The sequence below is a fragment of the Lepisosteus platostomus genome, chromosome 12 (assembly GCF_059453375.1).
Source record: "Lepisosteus platostomus isolate fLepPlt1 chromosome 12, fLepPlt1.hap1, whole genome shotgun sequence".
Classification (NCBI taxonomy): domain Eukaryota; kingdom Metazoa; phylum Chordata; class Actinopteri; order Semionotiformes; family Lepisosteidae; genus Lepisosteus; species Lepisosteus platostomus.
The window spans coordinates 45,347,974-45,372,022 of NC_142622.1; the positions used below are offsets into that span (position 1 = coordinate 45,347,974).

Genomic DNA, 24,049 nt, shown 5'->3' on the forward strand with positions numbered 1-24,049 from the left:
AAATTTGGAATAAGAAGATGTAAAGACCGTAACATCAGAGGAGTGATTAGGGGTTTTAGAGAAGCAGACAGATTGTGATAGAGCAAGCTGAGGCTTAGTTAAAGCATCTTCCTTCACTGCAGTAAATTGGACACACCTGCCTCGATTGACTGATTGGACTGAATTCCACTGAATGGAATTCCACAGGCAGGAAAGGGATCAGCTGATTGGCCCTGTGCTTAATTAGGGCATTCCTCAGGAGTAGCACCAGTCACTTTATGTTTGTAGTTGGAAAGTGGGTGGCAGTCAGTCTCGGAAGAGACTAGGAATATGTATCTCCTAGCAAATGGAAGACTGGCTGTGGAAGGGTGAGCCTGATGGAATGTGCCAGGGGTCCTGGAGTAGGAATGGGACAGGATTCTTCCTGGGAAAAAGAAGACTGTCCATGATTGGGAGAGTCCCAGGGGTCCCAGGCAATGAGAGGAAAGAGTTCTTTTATGAGGAAGAAGAGAAATGGAGAATTCAGAAGATCTTCAGAATTTGTCTGTTCCAGCTCTCTCAGTGGAATAGAGGAAATGGTATTCACCTTCTCTCTCTCATCTCACCATCTGATCAGCAATAAGGAACTCCCCCAGGAGGTGAACCATCTCATTGTTGAACATCCTCAGGTATCTCACTTTTGCCTTCTTTCAAAAATTCACAAATCTGACACCTAGTACATGGCTCAAGTTCAGTTTTTAACGTGTTGCACTATTGTTATATTTAATAAATTGTATGTCACCTTGGATAAAGGTGTCATCTTTATTATTACCAATAGTAAAAATTAAAAACAAGTTAATGGTGAATTCTCGGTCATAAATGTCTTATGATGCATGATCATGCAGCATAAATTAACCATTTATTACCCAGTGAAGGTGATGAGTACAAAAAAATATTCAAATGTATATATTTGAAGTTTGTGATGTGTCAATGCTAGTACATAACTCATTAAGAACTAACTCATGCTACAGTACATAACTGATACCTAAAAATAAACATTGCCAATCCATTACTGTGTGATTTCCTGTCATTCGCATATGCTTTGAACTTCAAATCTTGTACCCTGTCCTTGGGCTACAATACCACTGGTTACCTTTAAAATATCACTTCAGCGAAAACAGGAAGTCCATTATGACAGCTTCTTAAAGGCTTCGGATCTGAATTTCCTGCAGGGCATTCTAATCATATTTAAGGTGAGTTAACATGTTTGAATTATACTTGAATATTTTGTAAACCTTATTTTCGGCCATGTAACTACAGTAGCTGCTTAAGTACTCTGATGAGAGCTTAATCTAAGAAAGCACAGACATCCTGAACCCCTCGCTGTTATCTCATAAAATCAGCAGTCTTTAAATAAGTACTCTGCTTTGTTATTTGTTGATGATGGTAAATAAAATCAGTATTGTTATCTTCCATAAAGTAGTGCATTTTTCATCTTTTTTTTTTTTTTTTCATAGGCTGCAGATATGATTCTACTTATTCATGGAGAGAAACAGAAAAGCTGATAGACTCTTTTCTAGGACTAATTCTGCTAGGTCTTTAAAAAATGTGTGTGCTTGATTCAAATGCTTGAATACATCAAAATTGAACTACTGTCCTCATGAAGTTAAGAGGGGTTTAGTAAGTTAGTAACTTTAGTAAGTTTTCAAAGGAATATTGACTATTAAATTTACAAAACCAAAAAAAAATAAAACATACTATTAAACTTCAGCTGCATTCCATGAATAACGGCGTCACATTGCTTCAAAGGAATGTCAACCTATTCTCTCAAAACTGAAATATACAGTATGAAATAGTTTAAAATGTCTGATGCACAAATGTATATGTTAAATGCAAAAAAAGAACATTTTGACACTGATCAAAAAAAGGGTGGTGCTATTCTGTTCAGTGAGCAGAAGAGAACCCATGCTTCATTTTGCTCTTCCTCTTTCAGAGGTTTCAGGACTGATAAGGAAGATTTCTCAGCCTGGATATTCAATCTTCCTTATAAAACAAAGTAGTTATTTTTACATTATCTTTTTGAAAGAGCTAACTGTTCTATGCAGGCTTTACAGTACTGTTTGAGCTTAATTCACATGTTATGAAAGTTTATCTGCAATCATTCATAGATGATTCATAGTTTCTGAGTTTAATTCTGAACCAGGGAAGCTACAGTGCCTGTGTGGAGTCTGTATGCTCTTCCCTTGTTCCTCTGGTTTCCTTTCACAGTCCAAAGACATACTGGTGGGTTTATTAGCTTCTAGGAAAATTGACCCTGATGCGATTGTGTGCATGTCTGTATCCGTTTGCCCTGTGAAGGAATGGCATCTAATCCAGGGCATGTCCCTCCTTCCACCAGTTGCTTGTTAGGTTATGCACTTGCTCCACCACAACCCTATACTTGATAACGTGGCTTAGAAAAAGGTTGGATGGATGTCGACTTGAGCGCTAATCTGAAGGCTTTCATGTGGTTTCTCGGGTACACACAATATATTGTTTTGTCATTATTGCAGTAGCACTGAACGGAACAGAATCGACAACAAACTACAATTCGCACAATTGTACAAGTGTACGAGTTCCCTGCATAATCGCACATTTAAAGAAGTGCAATAGTTGAACTATTCCTATATATATGGTGATTGTGATATTAAATGGATCAATCCTCTGCTAATTTGTCAATTAGCAATGAAAATTTCTCCCATTATTAGTAGTAGTAATTGTAGTAGCTGGGTATCATACTGTTGCATGCAATCAAGAGGGGGATTTGTATTTTACTCTAGTAAAACGCCATAGTTTATTTTGACGTTCGTGCTCGTGATCATCTATCATAAATAATACAGATTTATATAACAAACTACTGCATGCCTGTATAGTGAGGTGAACAACATCCACTCACATTTCACTTGCCAAAATTAAAGACTGTACATAGAATACACTTTAGTAGATACATTCGGTCCTGTTCTGGTTTTGGTAGATAAACATGATCAATGTGTTATTTTTGCAGATGCAAAGCTAACAGTCCCTATCTGTGCATTTGCTTTGACCTCCTGCTGTATATTATAACATACAAATGTGTTGTTGATACCATAATTAGTTAACTGAGAATAACTAGTAACATTTATAGTACTGACAAAATAATATGTACAGTATATGTGTGAATTACAAGATAAGACCTGCTGGTGTATGGACCATTTTATTGATAAAGATAGAGTGTCTATCATTACAAAGTCAGTAATATCGAAGACTGAAAACCTTTTCTTTTGGGTGGCACAGTGGTGTCGTGGTCAGTCCTGCTGCTTCTCAGTCCAGAATGATTTTGGTTTATGATTTTAGACCATAGCACCTAGTGGGGTTAGCATGTTCTACCTTTGATTATGTGTTTTTTTTTTTGACGGGTGTTCCAGTTTTCTCTCCCCTTTCAAAAGCATGTTAGCTACATTAGTTGATGTCCATCTCTAATTTATGTGGCTTTGTGGGTCCTCTTTAATTGACCTTACTCCCTGCAGGAGGCAAACCCATAGAACAGGCTCTGTGTTCCTGTGATCCTTGATATGAATAAGCAGATTTTTAATAATGAAAGGATGGATGTTGTGTTGTGAGATGTCTTCTGTTGTATAATGCAGTTCGATGATTTCATTACAGTGAAGGGTGTCAGAAGGTGATAAATGATGTTCTGACAACATAAAGTGTAATGTTTTAACATGAAACTGGTTAAATTATAGTGTCTTGTGTTGGTTAACAGTTACTACAGTGTAACTCTGACCACAGATAATCAAAGATATTCAAATCGTAAAAACCACAGATTGTTGCCTGATAGCTGCCTGCCATTTCTTCCTCTTTTCCCCTGTAAAGAGGATATCCTTTTGTTTTAGTTTGATTACTTATGCATAGAGTGACTACGGCTAAAAAGATGAAAAACGCTTTTTTTCAACTAAGGTGACTTCTTTAGGTAAGGAAAGAAATAGGCAGAAATGTTCAATTCAGTTCAAAATACTTAATTCATCCCCCAACGGTACAATTTAAGCAACAAGAAGTGTGGCATACAACATGTGACAAAATATTACTAAGAAAACAAGATGTACATGGCTGATAAAAATGACCGTATGCACAATATTTAAATAAATTTAATATTTAAGGTATTCAAATATGTGCACATTTGTAGAAAAAGCTATATCCCATAGAGATCATAGCAATTAAACCTCTTTGTACTCATTGTTTGCAAGGCTTATGGCCTCTGGAACAAGGCTAGATTTTCTTTTGTCTTGTACTGTGGTCAGTGAAAAAAATGGCAGGAGTCTGGAAGGCTTGCCAACAATTTTAGAACCGAGGTTTACAGTTTACAACATTCTGCAGGTGGATTTTTTTTTTTGTCTTTTTGACTGACTGAAGTGAACCAGCAGATAAAAGAAAAGTCTCTGACCATATACTGTAAGCACTGCTGGGATTTATTCATAATGACATCTGAGTTCTTGTTGAACTTATCGTCAAACACAGTGCCCAGATATTTGTTAGTGTGAACCATTCCAACAGAATTAGAATGATATTGCTTAGTTTTTTCAAAATAATAAATAATTTATTTTGTTTTTGACACATTCTTCTGTAGGTATGAAGTACAGTATTACATCAGTTGACTAATTCATCCAGAATGGGTCCATGTGTTTGCCCAGGCCCTGAGAGGAATGTCATCAGCAAACTTGATGATATAACGATTTTGATAGTTGCGCTGACAGTCAGAAGATGGAGAGGAGAAAGAATGCAGCCTTGTGGTGAACCAGTAGAAGTACAAACAAGGTCAGAAACCAGCCCATTAATAATAAGTACAGTTTGTGTTCAATTAGTCAGAAAACTAATGATCCACATGATAAGTTGATTATCTAATTTGAAACGTGTGATAAAGTTTTCAACCAAAATGTGAGCCTGTATTGTGTTAAAAGGCTGATGGGGGGGGGGGGGGGAATCAGCAAAGAGAAGTCTAGCTGAAGAATTTTCCCTCTGTAAATGTAGTAAGAAAAATCTCTAGTGAGGCAACTCCCCTGCTAGGATGGTAGGTGAAGTAGAAGAGATCAGGATCTGAATCTGTTGGAGGCAAAATATGTGATCTGACTGTTTTTTTCAGGAGGCTTCATCACTACATAAGTACGATTTAAAGACCTGAGGTCACTGAGAGCTTTAGGTCAATTCCTCTTAGAAACGGATAGAACTGCAGAGTGCTTCCAAGCAGCAGGAACAGTGCCAGGGTCTTAAGAGAACTGGAAACTGTCCACCCAGTTCTTCAGCACAGTACTTTAGTGCTGTTAGACTTTTCTCAGAAAGTCACACAACTATTTTTGATGAGGAGCAAAATTTCCAAACAAAAACATATTGTTGCTATATACAGTACAAAATCAGACAGCTCACACAGTTTTACTGTGGTCAGTCTTGGCAATCAGCCCAAGTCCCCATTCCCACTTCATGCAGCTAAATCAGACACAGGATACCAAACCCACACAAGAGTGGCTTATGAGACCCTGGCTGTCTTGAGCACAGAAACAAATCTTGCAGAAGTTGCAGATTTAATTTTGTAACATAACATCATGAATGAATGAAGAATGAATACTGTATGCCTCTGGCAATCTGCCTCTCATTTCATCTGGATCTGATGCTTTGTTGATCTCTATATATCTTTTTGACGTACTGTTGCTCGCAGCCATACAAGCTGATAGATATTTGCGGTGTTTTCCTGGAGTAAGTGGAGAAAATATACCTTTCAGGTAGGGTCTGTCCACTATTTCCATGCACTAGGATGAATTTACAATCCTAATTGGTATTCATTGCGGACTTTGTATTAATGTCCTGCCAGGCAGTACAAAGCTTGCCTTGCTTAAATTTCTCCTCTATTATATTTTAAGAAATAATATTTGCTTGCTATATTGCATGTTTAACTTCTTTATTTCTTGTTTTCTTTACTCAAGTGATCCACAATGGAATAACCTCTTATTTTTATTAAGAAATACTGTATAATATGTTTCAGAATTATGTATAACATATGAGGCAAAGAGGTTGAGTATAATGAACAAATGAAAGAAAATATGAGACCGCTTATGCAGAAGTGAAAAGCTCACTTATGTAAACCTGGGTCACAAATTCCTGGGCAGGAGTGGAAAAGCAGTAATCGGTATATTTATTGAAAGGTTTATAAAGAAATTTGGCAAACTTGGGAAGCTTGGAAGAGTGTGTGAGCCAAGTTGCAGGATAAATATGACTTCTGATGTCTTGCCGGTGTAGTACTCTTTGAATTCCAGTGAAAGGAAGTAGATAGAAAGACAACATAATCATTGGGAGAAGAAAAAAGAGGTATTATGGGATTGGAGAGATCTTTGATTTTCACTGCTCTGACATTTTCTGAAGCAATAGGTAAGTCTTCCTGTTTCACAGTATAATATGTACAGTATATTGGCAGGGAAAGTTATGCAGCACTTGTTTTTGATGAGATTGTTGGGCTCTTTTACCACAGGGTACTCTTGAAAGCGTCTTTCAGGACATAATGCAGACAGCACAAAATGGAAGGGAGTGAACAGACACGGGGAGGAGACAAGGAACTGGACTGGTAGACGAACGGGGGGGGTGTGATGAAGATGCTCGGGGGGGGGGGGGGGGTGTGGTCCAGGCAAACTGTCCAAAGGGAATCCAGGGGAAAAACCGGGGTGAAGTCCAAAACTCCAAAAACCAGGAAATGCAGGAGGAGACGAAACAAAACAGTTAAAAGCCGGAACGGGATCCGGTGCAAGGACGGGGATTAAAAACGGGTAACGGGACCAGACGCTCCAGGTCCCAGACTCGGCTGGTTTGGGATGCCGATAGGAGCCCTCGAACTGCGGACGTAGGGCGGCTCGGTGGTAGGCAGGCTTCCCTGTTCCATGGCAGAGCCCGAACCAGAGTGAGTGTCTGGCTTTTAAAGGTGGGCTGGAACAGGGAGCAGGTGTGGAAAATCAACTAAAATGTGAAAAAAAAAAAGGCGGAGCGCCCTTAAGAGGGAGGGATTACAATCGTGGCATCTGGTATACACGTGCTTCTGGACATGCACTGATAAGTGATGTAGCAGCTATCGTTCAAAGCAGAGTGGCTGGTGTGAATAGCGGTGATGGCCAGTAAAGAGGATTGTGGACAAAAAGACAAGGTGTTTAGCAGTTTCATTTATAAATCAGCTGACACCATGGCAGAATCAGGGCTGATATCGGTGTCTGATATTGTTAGCAGCTGAAGCTCATTACAATGTGTCAGTGTAAAACAAGGAGTTTTGTATTTACCAAAACAAAACAACTCTGGGTTAAATTAGAGCTACATGCCTTTGTCCCCCAAACACTGCTATAGGTAATATACAAATGCTTTATAAAGTCTATTGTAGGGCAATACTTGGGGGAACTTTAGATATAATAAGATGTCTAAGGCTATATCAGTTTTCAAAATGTAAGCCTTTAACTACTTATCAACCCAAAATGGCACAGGAGAAAGATTAAAATGAAATTATTTCAATATGAACTCGCATGTGTCTTGGAATTCTAGGTTTTTGACGGCAGTTGTGAAAATATGACCACACTCACACCAGAAATATACAGGTAAGTAGAAAACCTTTTGTTAACATGACTGCTGAAACAGGAGGCACTTCTGTATCCAAATTGTGTGGGAGTATGGAACATGCTGCTCAGTACTCTGGCCTCTTTTAAAAAATGGCTGGATGAGATCATTGGATCAATTGGTTACTAACAGGAAAAATGGGCTGAATGGCTTCTCTTCTGTCTAACCTCCATCCCCTGTGTGATCTTTCTTAAGAACAAACTATTATATGCATATTCCATATTTTTCTCCATATACCCCTACATATATGAAATTAAATGACAAAATTTAAGGAATATTTTTATGCTAAATTCAACCAAGTTCTTAGCAGAATCTCAAAAGAGAACTAATTTATTCTAAGATAGTTAGATTTATCTAACTCTGTTATATTTTACAGCACTCCTGTGCAGATGAAGACCAGTGAAGACGAATACAATTACACAGAAATAGACTACGATAACTTCTTGTCATGTAAATATGAAACACATGGAGCTGCCTTCCTTCCAGCAGTTTATTCTGTGTTGTTTGTAGTTGGGGTAATAGGAAACGCTCTTGTTCTTTGGGTTCTGCTTCTGCATGTAAAGTTGAAAAGCATGACTGATGTCTGTCTTCTTAACTTGGCCATCGCTGACTTGCTGTTTGTTTTCTCCCTTCCATTCCTGGCTCATTATGCCCGAGACCAGTGGGTGTTTGGTGATCCCATGTGCAGAATAATCCTGGGTTCTTACAACATTGGCTTCTACAGTGGGATCTTTTTCATTACACTGATGAGTGTAGACAGATACTTAGCGATAGTCCATGCAGTGTATGCACTGAAGGCCAGAACAGCAACACACGGAAGGATTGCAAGTGTGGGCATCTGGATAGCTGGGTTTCTGTCTTCATTTCCTGAGATCATAAAGAATAAAGTTACAATTGACGGAAACAAATCAATTTGTAATCCTCTGTATGTTGATGACAACAGTGAGTTCTTCATGGCATTCCGTGTGTTTAAAATGAACATTCTGGGTCTGGTGCTTCCATTAGGTATCATGGTATTCTGCTACTCAATGATTGTCAGAAGACTACTCACCTCCAAGTCACCCAAGAAGCATGCCATTAGACTTGTTTTTATGGTAGTCATGGTGTTTTTTGTATGCTGGACACCCTATAATATTGCATGTTTTTTTAGGGGTTTAGAGATTCTTGAAGTATACAGCTTTTGTGAAACTAGTAAAAGTATTCATTTAAGTCTCCAGATTACTGAAGCTATTGCCTATTTGCATAGCTGTTTGAACCCCTTCATATATGTTTTCGTTGGGCAAAAATTTAAAAAACACATCTCAAGACTGATAACCAGCTTACCTTGTGTAAACTGCAGAATACTTAAAACCCATCTGAATTCAGCCACAGGTTCGGTATACTCACAATATTCACTATCAACAAGTATAGCTGAACAGTCTACTGGAATTTGAATATCTATATATTTCTATACATGTTTTGTATTGTTTATCATTTTGACAAAGATAATCGCTCTATGTTCACCCAGGTTGTGTATTTGCTCTTAACATTAGTTTGTTTTTTTTAATCGTTCTTGTTTAAATAATTAATTTAGGGCAGATTTGTGAATTTGCACTCATCTGCTAGATCAGTTAACTTTATTTTTTTTATCCCTTGTTGGTATTGTATTTTATGATGGAACATATGTACACAGACCCCATAATCAACATCAATGTACTGGAGGTTACAATAGTTTCAAAGTAAACTGAATACTTTTACGACAGGAGCAGCTTGATCAGTAAAAGCATTTCCTCTGACTCTGAGCACAGATTGAGCTCTATGTCCCACATGCCGTGAGTCATGTCCTTGTCCAAGTGAGACAGGATTCCAGAAATGGCTGGACATGACACTGCTGAAGATATGCTTGGAATTATTAAACCAGGATGTCTCATGTTTCTGTGAAATATTAACACTTCTTAAAGTGTCATTGCTGTACCAGAGCTCTCGCCTTAATACCCAACGCTTGTTTTCACTATCTCCGATCCCCTGTTTCAGACCTTTTTGGGTCTTTCATGTGTAGTGTTATACTATGATAATTATGTGACAATCAGGTATATCAATGTTTATATTTGTACATATCAATTTTTAAATTATAATGAGTGTGATGTAATTTGTCAGTTTTAATAAATTTGTTTAATTAGCAAATGTCTTTGAATTATGACTATCTTTTGATTCTGAAACCAAGTCTTTACTAATCCATAAGACATTTTATATGCTTTGATCCAGGCTAGAGATACCAATATCTTTGACAAAAACTAAGCTTATCTAGTTTCCAATATCTCTCGCATTAGAGGGGTGAGAGAAATTTATCCAGATGAAGTGATCTCCCCATGATGAGAAAAGATTAATTCAAACTAAACATTTAGCTGAACCATTGTTTATTTAAGGACATCAAAATGGATGTAATGGTGGCTGTGAAAATAGTATGATTGTATTGACATGGTTATAATTATAATGGAAGTACTTAATCATGGGACAAGGCATTCAGCAAATGCTACAAGAACAGAACTTACCTTACATTCTGAAAGCTATTGAAACAGAACTTGATTTTTAAGAACAATCAGTTGTCATTTAAGATGGTATTTATTATTCATTAGCTGTTGTCGCAGAGCTGGCTCTTCTCACCCGGGCTCACTTCTGAGTGGATGCTAAATTAAACCGGTGCATAACCAGACAAGATACATAAAAAGGTCCTAATTTATTTATAAGACAGCACGCATGGGTAAAACAGTAAAACAAGTTGAATTTCTCCAAAAACCCATAAGAAAGGGGGCCAAGAGCACCCTCCTTCCTGGAACCCAGAAGAGAACCATCTTGGTGCGGTCAGCCTCTAGTTGTATTGTGGAGGCTCCACCCCCTGTAACCTCCCACTTTAAGGTACCCTGCTCCTTTACACCCATTTTCAACTAATAAATAACACCAAAAACACGATACACACAACACATTGATCCTCCCGCACTTTTTAAAACATTTTAATTAAAAATGTTAAATTGAGCAGTACTTTAAAAACACTGGTGTTAAGAAAAAGACAGGGAGACCAGCTTCCCTCTGCTGCAGAAGAAGGCACTGTGGAAACAGGCTGGTAAATGTTTCTCTGCGTTTTAAATGCGGCCCTGACCCTGAATGTGGTTTTGACTGTTAAACAAGGTATGTGAAGCTAATGAGTATCTGCAGCCACCAATCATGTCAACATTCACCCAAATAGGTCCTTATCATTTTCCCTGTTGTATTCCTAAGAACAGTAACATACTAAGCGGTGATCAAAGTGTGAAAAAAATCTTAAATCAGAACCTTGACGATTGATGTTATCTAACATCATTTTTAAGTTTCTAGCAACGTGTTACATTCTAGGAACTAATGTAAAATGATTTAGACTACGCTAAATTGCTTGCTAGAATCAAAATCCAAGTACTTCAAATAAACCACTTCATACACCACTGATGTACAGCCTCTGTCTTGCTGAGAAACTGCTCCACCAGATAAATTAAGGGAGGACTTTAAACAGGCCAGATTGTTCAAAATCTGAACCTGAATCAGGATACTTGGGTGCACAACTGCTTTGTCAACTGAATTACTCACAGGAAGAATAGTTTTATAAAGTATAACATCTATATTCAAATCTCATTAGGAAGAATCCACTTAAGTCATGATACACACACGCACAGATCCATAAACAGTGAATAATTGTTTTATTATCTAAAAAGAAATTCATTACGTCCAACAATCCATTATCAATTTATATTTCCTGAGCAGGTATAACAGAAAATCATTTTAATTTAAATTCAAAAATAATAATATATACTAAAACTGACTATTGAAAAAAAGTTGGAACAGTTGGAACTGTTATTATATGAATATACTTCTCAGGGAAGTCGTAATAACAAATTTCCAATCACATAGTCTTCACATGAATATGAGAAACAGGACTAGGACTTAAGATTGTATTGTTCTTCTTTATAGAGATCCAAATGATCATACCCTGAATTATGAGTGATATGTCTCCTTCCTTACTGTAGATTCTGATGTACTATTCTGAATAAACAAAATCATCATTATATAATTGAAACCGAAGCTGGAAGATCTCATTAAACAGAAAAGGTTTCTTTTCAAAGATGAAGGAATATCACCCACTTTTGTTTTACAAGCATTCTCAAAATAACATTGGAGTAGAAAAACTCACTCCAGTTGTTTATATAATAATTATTGCTCAAATATTCAACAAGGGTCCCTTGATAAATCAACAATTCAAACAAAACCAAACTAATAATATTTAATTTACGAGGCATCATTAAAGTTAAAGAAAAACAAAATCATAAAATTCAGAAAATTCCTATTTCTAATAATTTTCTAATGATTTTCTAATCATTTTCTAATCATCAGTAACCATGTGAATAAACCTGTAAAGAGAGAAAATGCACCATTTACTCCTTAAGTAACACCTACAATACCCAAAGTCTACATTTGAATATCTTTAAACCTTTTAAATAAAATAAAGAAATGTATGTCCCTCATAAAGTGAGCCATCCACTTCAAACACATGGGATCCATCTGCCCACACAAACATGTGAGGGAAATAAAAAACAGGAACATCATGATTTTTGAGGTAGTGCATCAAATCAGTACTAAAGGCCAAATAAAAAAGAAGCAAATGCATGTACTGTACAGTACATACAGTATATACCTTAACAGCTATGCCAAGTCTTCTTTTATGAACAGCTTTCTCTTCAATGCTGGATATTCAACTGTAGAATTCAAGACAGGAGCTTCAGTAAAGTCCACAGTGCAGGGCCCGAAGTCACACGGGGAGCTCTCCAGTTCCAGCACGGTGATGTTGTTGGGAGAGGCTGTACTCAGGACGGATGCAGGCACATACAGGGTCACCTGAGGGCCTCTGGCTGGCCAGTACCTTCCCAGGTTGAATCCATTGATCCAGACTTGTCCCTTTGAAAAAAATAAACAAATGAAATAAAGTTTCAATTAACAGAAAGCAACGCAAAATAAGAAACAAAAAAAAGAGAGGAAATCTAAACACAGTTCACCATTTTTAGCATGAGTTTTATGTAATCCACGTGAATGCTCTAAAACATAAGACTAATGAGTGAAATGGTAATGTTTGCATTTAAACAAAGACTCAACAACATCAAGATGTACATCTTAATAGCAGCAAATAAAGTTAGGCCTGTTCAGTAAAAATAGTTATTGGTTGTTAATATTAGATAACTTCCATAAAATAGTCTAAGTAAGTGGTTTACAACCTTTTTAGTTTCCATTCAGGCTGGGAAACATATATCTAGATAGCAATGCGAATACTAGGTTGTAATACTGGTATACCCATACAGAACCCATATGGGCATTTTATTATAATATCCCTAACTAAAAAAGCACTTGGAGAAGCCTAAAAAATTATAATCCATTTAGCCTTTTTTAAAGCATAAAGTTTCTTGTTTTTTTCTGTATGTATATATGTTTATTTTTGTATGTTTATATATTGATGGGATTTACAGGACTAATACAGAATTTAATTTTATCAGTGATAATGCAATTCAGATCACTAGCAAAAAAACCAAAACCCACAGCACTCCACCACTGCAAATAGTTACTTTTAAAATGGATCAACACAGAAATACGTAATATGTAAATATGTGTGGGCACTCTTGCTTTCTGTCTAGGGAATCATGTTTTTGGGTGAAAGAATTGTGGGAAGTGTGAGACAACCACAGAAAACATGCTTCTCATTATGCAGAGTATGTCAATAACGAAAAGAATCAGTTTGACTAACATTTCTCAGGGACATGGGTCGTGTTCATTGGTTCTCATGAACACAAAGTGGCTAAAGTCAGATAAATTGAGAGAACTGAGTTTGGTTCATTACACATGTTTACATACTCCTACAGTACCTAAATAAAGTGTAGTAATTCATAATCAAGTGCTCATTGCTCCCCCTTGAAAATGAAGACAATGAAACAAGCGTCCTGGCCAAATTCCCCATTGGCCCTTACCAATCATGGCCTCCTAATAATCCCCATCTATGAATTGGCTTCATTACTCTGCTCTCCTCCCCACCTGATGTGTGGTGAGCGTTCTGGCGCACTATGGCTGCCGTCGCATCATCCAGGTGGGGCTGCACACTGGTGGTGATGGAGGGGAGTTCCCATTACCTGTAAAGCGCTTTGAGTGGAGTGTCCAGAAAAGCGCTATATAAGTGTAAGCAATTATTATTATTATTCAGCAAAGCCTATAAATGTTTGAGACATTGCTTTAAAAATGGGTTTTGCTGCCCTCTGTTGGATCCAACAGAAATTATTTTTACTGACACCAGTGAGAGATGCGGAATTTAAATTAATATGGTTGCACAAAACATGGAGCTAAAGACAAAGTTGTCTTACCAAGACATTTCATGAGGTGAGCAGTTAACTGAATAAAGTAAACTGCACGCTCAGCTTGTGCAAAACCATAAAGATCTTCAAGAGCAACAGTAGACAGGACAAGCTGTAAATTGTGATCTGCTTTAATGATTGTTTCCAGAAGATGTGACTGGTGCTGATGTGTTCATCTTCCATGTCATGTCAATTAGCACATTACTACAGACCTCGAATACTGCTTTTTGTTATGAAATCTTTCTACATTAAACGAAGGTCAAAACAAAATTTTAGAATTAAAAAAAAAACTTTTGCATTTTCTCCTCAAACCCTTCTAGTTAAGGTCAGATAGAACATCTCTGATGTGATATCCTCATTTTAAAAGTTATTTCTACAGATTAGATTAAAAACGATATATGTGGGAGATATCTGAGTAAAAACTAGAGGCTTTAAAAGAACCAGTGTGTTCAAAAAGCAAATCTGACTCAAAACAGTAATGCAACAATTAAGTCAGAAATTTCAAAGAAAGTCCCCAAAAAGTGAATTAATATTAGGTGTCAAACAACTTTTAGTAAATCTTTAAATTATTTTTCAGAACCCAGCTTCCAGTTGGTAATAAAAAAATGGTACAATTTAAGCCAAAGCCTTTATCGTTTTGCTAGGTCAAACACTGACAAAAAAATAAAATATTCTATAGTATCAATCACAAAAAAATGTGCATAAAAACCGCACAAAAATGTTATTTTAAGATTAATCTGGAATATATCTGCATTAGCTTACTCTGTGATATATCATTGGCCATTTTATTCGATATACTGCGATTCCCTGCTTTCTGTTCTTCAGGGGAAATCATTCTCTAACAATTTAATGAAAGAAAACCTATATAAATATCCATAAGGAATTAGAAGAGTGCTCCATATAACAATTTAGATAAGAATATATCACTTCTAATATCAAGCTTATACAGTTTGATTTAACCAAATTACTGAAGGCTGCTATTGCCAAAAATTCTGTGGTCCTTAATTTTGATATCATACACAAGTGGATTTTGAAAATCTTCAAAAGTGTAGTTAGAAAACTATCGCTTTAGAGTTACAAGAAGTGTTCATAAGTCTAGACAGGTGAGACGGAAAATGAAAGTGCAATCTTATCTTTCAGTACCATTATTTTGGAGCAAATAAATCACTTTTCATTTTGGTTAAAGGGGCTTGGCTTTAAATTTTAGTAACCCTGTTTGACAACTAAGCAATTTAGCATTAACATCTACACAACGCATAGATGGATGTACTGTACACAAGACAAAGCCTGCAATTATGAAGACAGGAACTGGTAAGTGTTTCTAGATTAACAAGCTACTTAAAGAGTTGAATAATTTAATTAAAATAAAATGGACATATGTCTTGGCTAAACAAAATTCCAATAAAACAGAGTAATCTCGTTTTGTAAAAAAAAATGTTGACTTATGATTAAAATGTTTCCAGTCTGGTTCTGAAAAATAAATCTTTTATTTAGAAACAATCGTCACTAAAAAACAATAGTAATACAAACACTGGACTTCAAATATTAGTAATAATTCTTTGAAAGAGCTTTCTTTCTAAACAGAATAAGTAATAAAAACACCCCAGTAAGCTTGAAACTTGAATGAAACTCCTCAGGGGGTTAATACTTAGAGTCCCTCAACACCGGTGCTATCTGTTTAGTAACTGAAATAATCCTTATTGAAAAACAAGTAAAAAGTAGTTCACATAGCATACAAATGAGGTAAGAAAGTTGGTTTACTAGTGCATCTTTAATAATAACTTGCTATCTGTTCAATTTAAGTACTATGTATATCAATAATAATGCTTTTCTATTATCATTTTTTTAATTTGCAAAAAAGACTGTGTTGAAAGGTTGTGACCCCTACATACAGTTACTGAACAATGCCTGATTGTTGAACTATCGGAATAAGCCAGATGATATTCTCTCTGATGGCTCTGTCAATCAACGTACCACCAGACACCACACCATATCAAATGACCCAGAAATGCTTCTGACGTTTTTCTACATGACATTCATTAGAATCTCATTTTATATGTCTTGGATCTATGTCCTCATTTTTGAGAGTCAATCCTTAGGAAAATAAGAATTTTATTAGACAAACTTTTTTTATTTTCTACTGTGAAGGGTTAACAGACTGACTATTCACAAAACAATTGTCCTTCTTTACAACAGAATAGATAAGAAAACATTAAAGGTGCATTCTTCCTTATGTATACATACTACATACTGTACATATGTGTGCACATACAGTACACAGACTGTGCTTCAGACCTGTAGTATCTCAGGAGAGAGCACAAAGGAGCCCCAAAGAGAATACAATCAATTGATAATTGCCCAATGTCTCAATTACAGTCACAGAGCTAGCCTAGGACAAATGTGTTGTACTGTAGAAAGATGTAGAAAGAGTAACTGCAAGAGGCATTAATTCATCAGGTGACCTAAAGAAGTAATGCCCTGAATCCACTAAGCTTTAACTCCCACCACATAGTCTTATAGGACTATAAGGGCTGATCAAAGTATTATGAATCTTCAAAGGCACTGACCAAGTGGAGTTCTTCAAAATCAACAGTGAAACATGAACCGGCAGACACAGGTGGACACGGAGTGGACGTGCATTTCAAACCCAGAACAGGAGGTACTTTTTTACCCCCAAGCGGCTATGGAACCAGGTGTCCCAGACACATCGAAGCCGATACAGTTTCTTTTCGGGTTCCTTCTTTCAGGTTAGCTTCTAACACCCAAATGAGCTGGGTGGGATGATTTCTTTTTTATCTGTTCTTGACACTTAACATGATAAAGCTCAAGTGCTAGTTCCTGTTCACACAGTGTAAGAAGAGGAGCTTTTGCTTCTACAGCAAAAACAGGTAAATCTGCAAAGGGGATGAAGTAGTTTTGCGATCCCATCAGTGATATCTTTGGCCTGACATGAAACCAAATAGGCAGAAAAGTTCCTGTGAAAGAAATGCCAATTTATAAGGGGAACTGCAATGCTATTTTCATTTTTCGGGGTCAAGAAGAATCATCATTGATGAGTGAAATTTCAAACAGCAATAAAAGTAAAATGTACACAGTAACCTGTCAAACCTCCAATTCACATCTCGAAACAGAAAACAATTTCAGATATTTGTATATACAGTATCTCAATTGATATTTTATAACTATCTATAACAAGGCAAAAAACCGTCTGGTGACACGTGTGGCCCAGGATTGTGAATACATCTCTTTTAATCCAATAGAAATATTGCTTTCAATTTTGAAAGTTTTGCAAACACTACTTACTTTTTAACTTTGCATGCAGATCACATTGGAACATTTCAGCAGTGAAACGTCTACTGCACAACCTGTCTTGATTCGCTTGTAAATCACATTACTTTAGTCATTACGGAGACCAGTGAGCAGGAAGGGCCTCATCTCATCACAATTCATTGGAACTCAAATGCGAGTTCTTACATGGAGACTTACAGTACTTTCACAAAGTTAACCATTTTGTGCTAAATTTGAAATTAATTTTGTTACCAAGTTTTATTAACCAACTGGTTTGAGAAATTGGGACTGCAGTTCACCTTTTGCGATTTTGTTAACAAAACAGTTATGTTTCTCATAATTCCAATTCCCATAATTTTGCATATATTTTGTTTGTCCTCTATTTTTCTGACAATTTGATACCAAAAAATTTTAATTTGTCCTTATACAGGGTATATGTATTTGTCCTATTTTTAGGTTTTCTCTGCATTGTCAAAATAAAGTACATATCTTTGTGCTAATCATTATTGAAGCCAAAGTGTTAAAATGTATTAAGATTTAATGTCATGAATGTGAATATCTGTCATTTTGACTTCAAAATTACTTTTTGAAGTTCAACTGCAGTTATTTTTATATCCATTTTATGATACATTAGTCATATTGCCATTTTGCTCTTTAAGAAAAACTTTCATTATTAGTTACAGCTAGTCTTGAGGTGCTTGATGTCTGACATCGAAGGTTAAATTGACACTGATATAGTAAAATGTGTTTAAAATGAATAGATTCCATTTTTTTAGAGACATTATGAAAGATCTGAATCTCAAGCTCTTTGAAATGCTTCTTTCTCAGAAGAGCAATACAATTTTGCTAGGATGCTATGAATTTGAGAAGTTTTCTTGTAAAGTTTTATTTTCAAATTTGACCACGAGGACCAGCGTTAGTGTTCTGGAATTGTTTTTTATTCAAATGCCAGGTGAGATGTTGCTGTTGTACAACTGAACAAGGTACACCATCTGCTCAAATGCCCAGCTGCATAAATGAGTACAAATGTTATCAGAATAAGGCTGCAGTCTCTCCCTGAAAAAGGTCATAAGTAACACTTATCGTCTGGTCTATTCTTTTTATATGCTCTGAGAGCCATAGTAAGACACACTCTATAGCTTCACCTGCTATACCACAAGACATTTATTTGCTCTGCAATGGGTGATGTTATCAGCAAAGGTGTAGCACAAACAGGAGATAAGAAGCAGAAGTTCTACAGTCCATAGTTCAGCAGATAGTCATCAGCAGAGAGCTCGCCCCCTCTGAAATTAGTAGTTTAACTCATCAAATGCTTTCACTGTGTAGGCTGTTCCGTGGAAAAGGCAGCACACTATAAAACACCAACATTAAAAAAAAATCCCTGTAACTTAAATGATGTGGAAATTTCTAAAGATAAAAAACCTTCCATAATAAAAATAACAACAAAAAACAACAACTGAAAAAAAAACGTTTTAAAATTCTTTAAAACATTTCAGAAACTTTAGCCAGGAAACACATCTTCCAGATGACAACTTTAAAACAGGTGAGCTGTTAATTTTGAAGACAAAAGATTCCACAATGCACTTCTTAGAAAAACTTTAACTGCATTACCGTAATTGTCATGTTCTTTCTCCCCACGGCTTTTGAGAATTTTAGTCTTTTTGTAAGTCATATACCCACAACTTTAAATTGATGATAAGAGAAGCTAACAAAGGAATATATTTTTATTATTACTACTACAAATAACACCGATCAAACATCTAAACATAAAAAACCCAAATGTTATTGGTTCCCGTATTTTCAGAATATATACACACCCAAATGGAAATACATTAAAAAAATCCTTAAAGGAAATATTTTCAGTGGTTTTAATTCTAGACACTCTTTTTAAGTGGTTTTCAAAGAGCTGGACTTCTCCGAAACTGCGGCTAAACTACTCTTTCACAATTTCTCTCAAACTAATGGAGCTGGACTGTCCATTTACAAAGGCTTTCCTTTGTACTGTATGGAATGATCACGTGAGATTTTTACGAATATTTTTCATCTTTTATGAATCGCAGGGTTATTATCTACACACACTTTGTTAGGCATCATCTGTATATTTTAGAGGCATAGAACAGTTTCAATCCATAAAATCCTGTGGTTATCAATTTTTAAACAAGTACACATTAAAACTGTTCAAGCAGGTAGCTGTGTTAGCATGCATAAGCTGCAAAAGACCACCGGAAGATGCCGAAACGTTGTGTATCTTTTCTTCTCTTTTCAGAATAGAATAAATCTTTGCTTGTTCATTTACATTAAAATTGATAGTAAATGTGGGTGTCATAATACAGCACACAGAGTAAACACTTGGTATCTGAAACCATAGCAACCAGAGACCAAGCAGTCCAGAATGAGGGCTTGGTGTCCACGTGTTTGTCCTAATTACTACAACACTGTTACTCTGCTAACCTTGATCAGCACCAATACACACCACAGCGACTGTAAAAAATCAGCAAAATAATTAAAACAAATTAAAAACCCCATTATTCTTCTGCATCTATGTCCTCTCAAGTAGGAGTCACCACCACTTGTCAACCAGCTTGGAGTCTATCACTCACAATCCGTCGGGGCACTTTGTGACTGGATGCTGTGCGAGACCCACAGTACTTTGCAGGACAGTTCACACCGACCGCAGGTGCGTCTGCCCCTGACCACACCACACACTTACAGCCCCAGGGCTGCTGCTGCCCGTCGAGCGGACTCTCACCCACTACTGCTTGGGGAATCCCTATCACTATCCCTGCAACTTAACCTCGCTTACAACCCAGGCTTGAACAGACAACAGTAAGACTACAGAGCTTGACACAAACAACAACGCTGCTCGAATTACTCGGGAAGCCCTCACATTGGCATTTAGCAGGCAAGAATGAGTCAAGGCTCAATATTTTTTTCTGCTAAAAGCAAGAATCGCATCCAGATGCGGTAAACAATTCATGGAAAAAGCAGAACACAGAGAAAGAAGTGAAACCTTGAAAGATTTTTTCACAGGGAAGGGCTACAGAGAAGGAATACCACAAGTTACCTCACACAACTTCCCAAAATTTCTTTTACTTCAGCTTAATTTGTCAAACAACAGAGAACAAAGTTTAAATTTAAGCTTTCAGAGTCATTCCCTCAACACAGACATGCTGAAACTTCCAAATTAAATTAAAATGGCCATCTTAGTGGTTAAGGTTACATTGGCCTGATAGAAGAAAAGTCTTGATTGTGACTTATTCTTAACTGCTTTAATTTTAATTTCAAGATACAATTTTACTTGTAAGTTGCAGAAAAGGTAATAGTTTGATATCCTGTTTTAGCGGTTTGCTTACGAGGACAATAAACTTCAGGTCTGGCAGGGTTACCTTTCTCCAGCCAGGAAACTGGATGTAGGTATCCTGAGGAAGGTCCGGCACTCCACTGGGAATGCTGAAGCTGCCGCCATAGAAAGCTGGAGCGGTGAGGTCGGATGGGGGCTGGAAAGCCCTTTCCTGGCTTCGTTCCCAGAGGACGCCTTGACTGACGGCTTCATCGATGCTCAAACTGTAGATGAGCCAGTTGCTCAGGGTGTCGTTTCCCAGAGTCAGGTTGGATACAAGCCCCTGTCGAGACAACAGGTTTTTAACCCTCCATGACCTACTGTACATTTTCTGTTTTTGTGTGAAAAAAACAAGAAAACTAAAAAATATCGTCATGCAACCACCACCTACAGGCAGGCAGGGGGATGAGATGAGATGCATGTAGAGGTCTACGACTCAAGAGTTCAGTGATAAGAAACATTTTACATATATGCAGTAAAACTAAAAAAAACATCTCTTATTTCATAGTAAACATGGACCTCAATGTGGCTGAGAATACTTTTGTTTAGTAGTGCCAAATTACCCAATTCCCATCTGTGTCTTTCGGAGATGATCTCTGGCCAGGATCCACCTCAATTCTGCAGCCTAATGTCTTTTGACATCAATTAACAGTCACAATAGGGCAGAAGCTGCTATTTAGAGCTCCCCTTTTTCTACCGGCAGGACATTCAACTACTGACAACCCATTCAATGCGTTCATAAGATTTAAAGAAAGCATCATCATTTTTGTGCCAAATAATCGCTGCAACATCATATTAATTTAGATTCATGTGCAACAGAATAAAACTAAAATGAAAAAGTTCATACCTTAAAATCATTGATGTATTTGCCATAATTAACTCTGCCCATGTTTTCCACAAGTATATCCAACAGATCTCCAGCCTTCCCAGTGATATTGATTGTCAAAGATTTGTCTCTTTCCAGAATTCCCTTTGGAAACTGCAGATGTGATTGAGAAGGAATTTAACTACATTAAACTGATAAACAAAAATGCTTCCTGGAATTGTAAAATAATGAAAACATACCCCATTCACAGTGATATAAGCACGGTCATGTACACCATTTAATAGTGAAGAGAGAGGAGTAGGCTCACTGCAGTCTTTAGGGATCTTGGTTTGATATAGAATGAATCCGAAATGCTTTTAAATAGAAATGGAAATGAAAATTATTAAAATACATCAAGAAGTTACCCAGGAAGGCAGTTAACAGTAATTATTTCTCTTTATTTGAATTGTGGAAAATTTACCATACAATATAGATATGGTACTTAAAATGATAAATAGATTAACTCTGTTTTTGTTTTTAACTATAAACTAAAAATAATGCTATGTATGATGCAGACGACAGAACAATTATATCTTAAGAAATTATTTTAGTAATATTAACTTCAAGTCAGTTATAATGAATAAATGTTCCTTGTATAAAACCTGTTTCTGTTGGTATAAATCTCTGCCCATACCTGGTTCATCTCAATGAAGGTTATGGGGTATACACTTTTCACAGGCCCAGAGAAAGAGAGCGAGTCTAGCGCATCAGTTACTGTCTGGAGCTGTAGTTGAGTGAGCACAGAAGAAGATAATTTAGACACTGAGATTCAAAACACCCTGATAGCCAGACATTTTAAAGGATGACACTGTGTTTTTATATGTGTGAGAACTTTAAAACTTTGAATTTGAAGCAGGAAAACTGATTGATATCCAAAAATGAAAAATACTTCAGTTTCAATCCTACAAGTTGTAAAGTCACACATTTTCCACCTGTAAGACACAGATTAAATCAGAACCTGGTGTCATTTTTTTTTGTTGATGCTACAATAAATTGACGCATGCGAAAAATGTAACTGGCAAAAGAAGTGTGATTTACTCTGGTGCAGATCCTTCAGTTTGTTGGCCCTGTGTGTAAAAATCTGGTACAGACAGGGCCTGACATTTTACAGGTAAAGACACCTCACCAAAACTCTCATTATTCAGGAGCATTTCAAACCCCTCAAAATCTAATAAGCTGTAAGAAATGTATAACCAAAGCTAAAAAGGAGAGGACAACAGTACAGAAAATAATAAAAAATAAAAAGCTATCTGCTTAATGAAGTATGCTTCAGGCGAACTCCAAAACCTTAACCACAACATCACTTGTGGTTTTTGTGCTGCAGAGTGTTTCAACAGCTGTGCATTCTCAACATTTTAAAATAGAGCCAATTACCCACAATCCCTTACGCTACTTGTGGTAATTATAGAAAAAACTGTAAGGTTTAGAGAAATAAATGATAAAAATAGCTAGTTCAAAAGTAAAGATGATAAAACCTAATTGTCAAATTTCGGTATATGTCCCTGAAAAATAATTACTGTAAGCAGGAGTCCACATATGAAGGTAACAAGGCAGGATGCCACCCAGAACTGCAACATTAATCCAAAATCTGGGATACCACCAAATGAGCTGCAAGCATTGTGTCATTGTGTTTGTTTTCTGACCAGAAACAGAGACTCAAAAATCAGAAATGTGTCCTCAAGAATACAACTGAGTAGATTATACAGCCCAATGTGTTCAGAATACTTACTTTATTCATTTTTACAGCTCCATATGAAAATTTAGGTGTTGTTGGAGGGACTGGTCCATCAGGTATTTTCTTGTACTGCACAATAAATTAAAACCAATTGTTAATAGATTTTAATGATCAGTTCCGAATGCAACATTTCTTGGATTTGAAACCATTACCTTGTCGGAACAGATATGTAAAAACACTGACAATGGTGGAGAAGAAATTAATTTGAATTTGTGTGATGACATTGTAATTTAGCTGTTCTATTCTTTGGACTTAATTTTGGACTTCATGGTTTGTCCTACAGACTTTCTAAGTCGTGTCCAAAATGCCGTTTTCCATTCATTAGGAATCACACCACATCCCTGCACCCTGCCTTTCGACTGTTTAATATCTGAGATGCTTGGGTGTGTTTTGTGTGCATGTGGGATGTTTGAAATAGTATTTAAATGTGTACTCAACTGGTGGAATGGTGTTTTGATGAAATACAAGAAGCAGTGCTCTTGCAGGGTCCTGAGCAGATTTCTTGATTATGCCTTTGAGCTGTACTGTCAGGCCTAACGGACTGTGGAAGTCTGGAAATTAATCTGGAAGTTGCAGAAGATCCCTGGATCCTTCAAGATCCCATAGGACCATTATAGGACAAAAGGGACACTACTGCTATACAACTGCTTATGTTGTTCTTAAATTAGATTGTTAAAAACTATTTTTAATGTGTTAGATAGTACTGTACATCTAAAAAATACGTTATTAAAAATGTACAGTTGCTTCTTGTTTAACAATTTATTGGCAATTTTTTTCAGAGATTCATTTTCTTTAGATCTCTTTTTTAAATTAAT

General features: G+C 36.6%; 2 protein-coding genes across 7 annotated transcripts in view; one reads left to right on the top strand and one right to left on the bottom strand.

Moving 5' to 3' along the window:
* Positions 1-9,774, top strand: LOC148651647 (C-C chemokine receptor type 3-like). 5 transcript variants are annotated; one of them, XM_088602291.1, is made up of 4 exons: positions 1,102-1,211; positions 4,601-6,390; positions 7,540-7,592; positions 7,988-9,774. In XM_088602291.1, the coding sequence occupies exons 3-4, from the start codon at positions 7,564-7,566 to the stop codon at positions 9,042-9,044; spliced, it is 1,086 nt and encodes a 361-aa protein (XP_088458417.1). In that variant the 5' UTR covers positions 1,102-1,211; positions 4,601-6,390; positions 7,540-7,563; the 3' UTR covers positions 9,045-9,774. The 5 variants fall into 5 exon arrangements, with proteins under 5 accessions (XP_088458414.1, XP_088458415.1, XP_088458417.1 ...); XM_088602292.1 differs by having other exon boundaries at positions 4,601-5,747; XM_088602290.1 differs by having other exon boundaries at positions 4,601-4,788.
* glb1 (galactosidase, beta 1) overlaps positions 8,084-24,049 on the bottom strand; it is a 27,403-nt gene continuing 11,437 nt past the window's right edge. Inside the window, exons 11-17 of one of the 2 annotated variants that reach the window (XM_088602287.1) lie at positions 23,229-23,303; positions 22,134-22,223; positions 21,700-21,813; positions 21,482-21,613; positions 20,681-20,917; positions 12,311-12,570; positions 8,084-8,478 (exon numbers count right to left, since the gene is read on the bottom strand). In XM_088602287.1, the coding sequence (XP_088458413.1) occupies positions 12,319-12,570; positions 20,681-20,917; positions 21,482-21,613; positions 21,700-21,813; positions 22,134-22,223; positions 23,229-23,303 (900 nt within the window). In that variant the 3' untranslated portion in view covers positions 8,084-8,478; positions 12,311-12,318. Of the gene's footprint in view, positions 8,479-11,301; positions 12,571-20,680; positions 20,918-21,481; positions 21,614-21,699; positions 21,814-22,133; positions 22,224-23,228; positions 23,304-24,049 lie in introns of those variants that run through there. The other variant, XM_088602286.1, reaches the window with a different exon arrangement.

Excerpts from the sequence above, each read along its gene's own strand:
- LOC148651647 (XM_088602288.1), top strand. The coding sequence starts at position 456 with ATGAGAGGAAAGAGTTCTTTTATGAGGAAGAAGAGAAATGGAGAATTC. Across the intron at positions 648-7,539 it reads TCATTGTTGAACATCCTCAG|GTTTTTGACGGCAGTTGTGA; the intron begins GTATCTCACTTT and ends TTGGAATTCTAG. Across the intron at positions 7,593-7,987 it reads CTCACACCAGAAATATACAG|CACTCCTGTGCAGATGAAGA; the intron begins GTAAGTAGAAAA and ends TATATTTTACAG.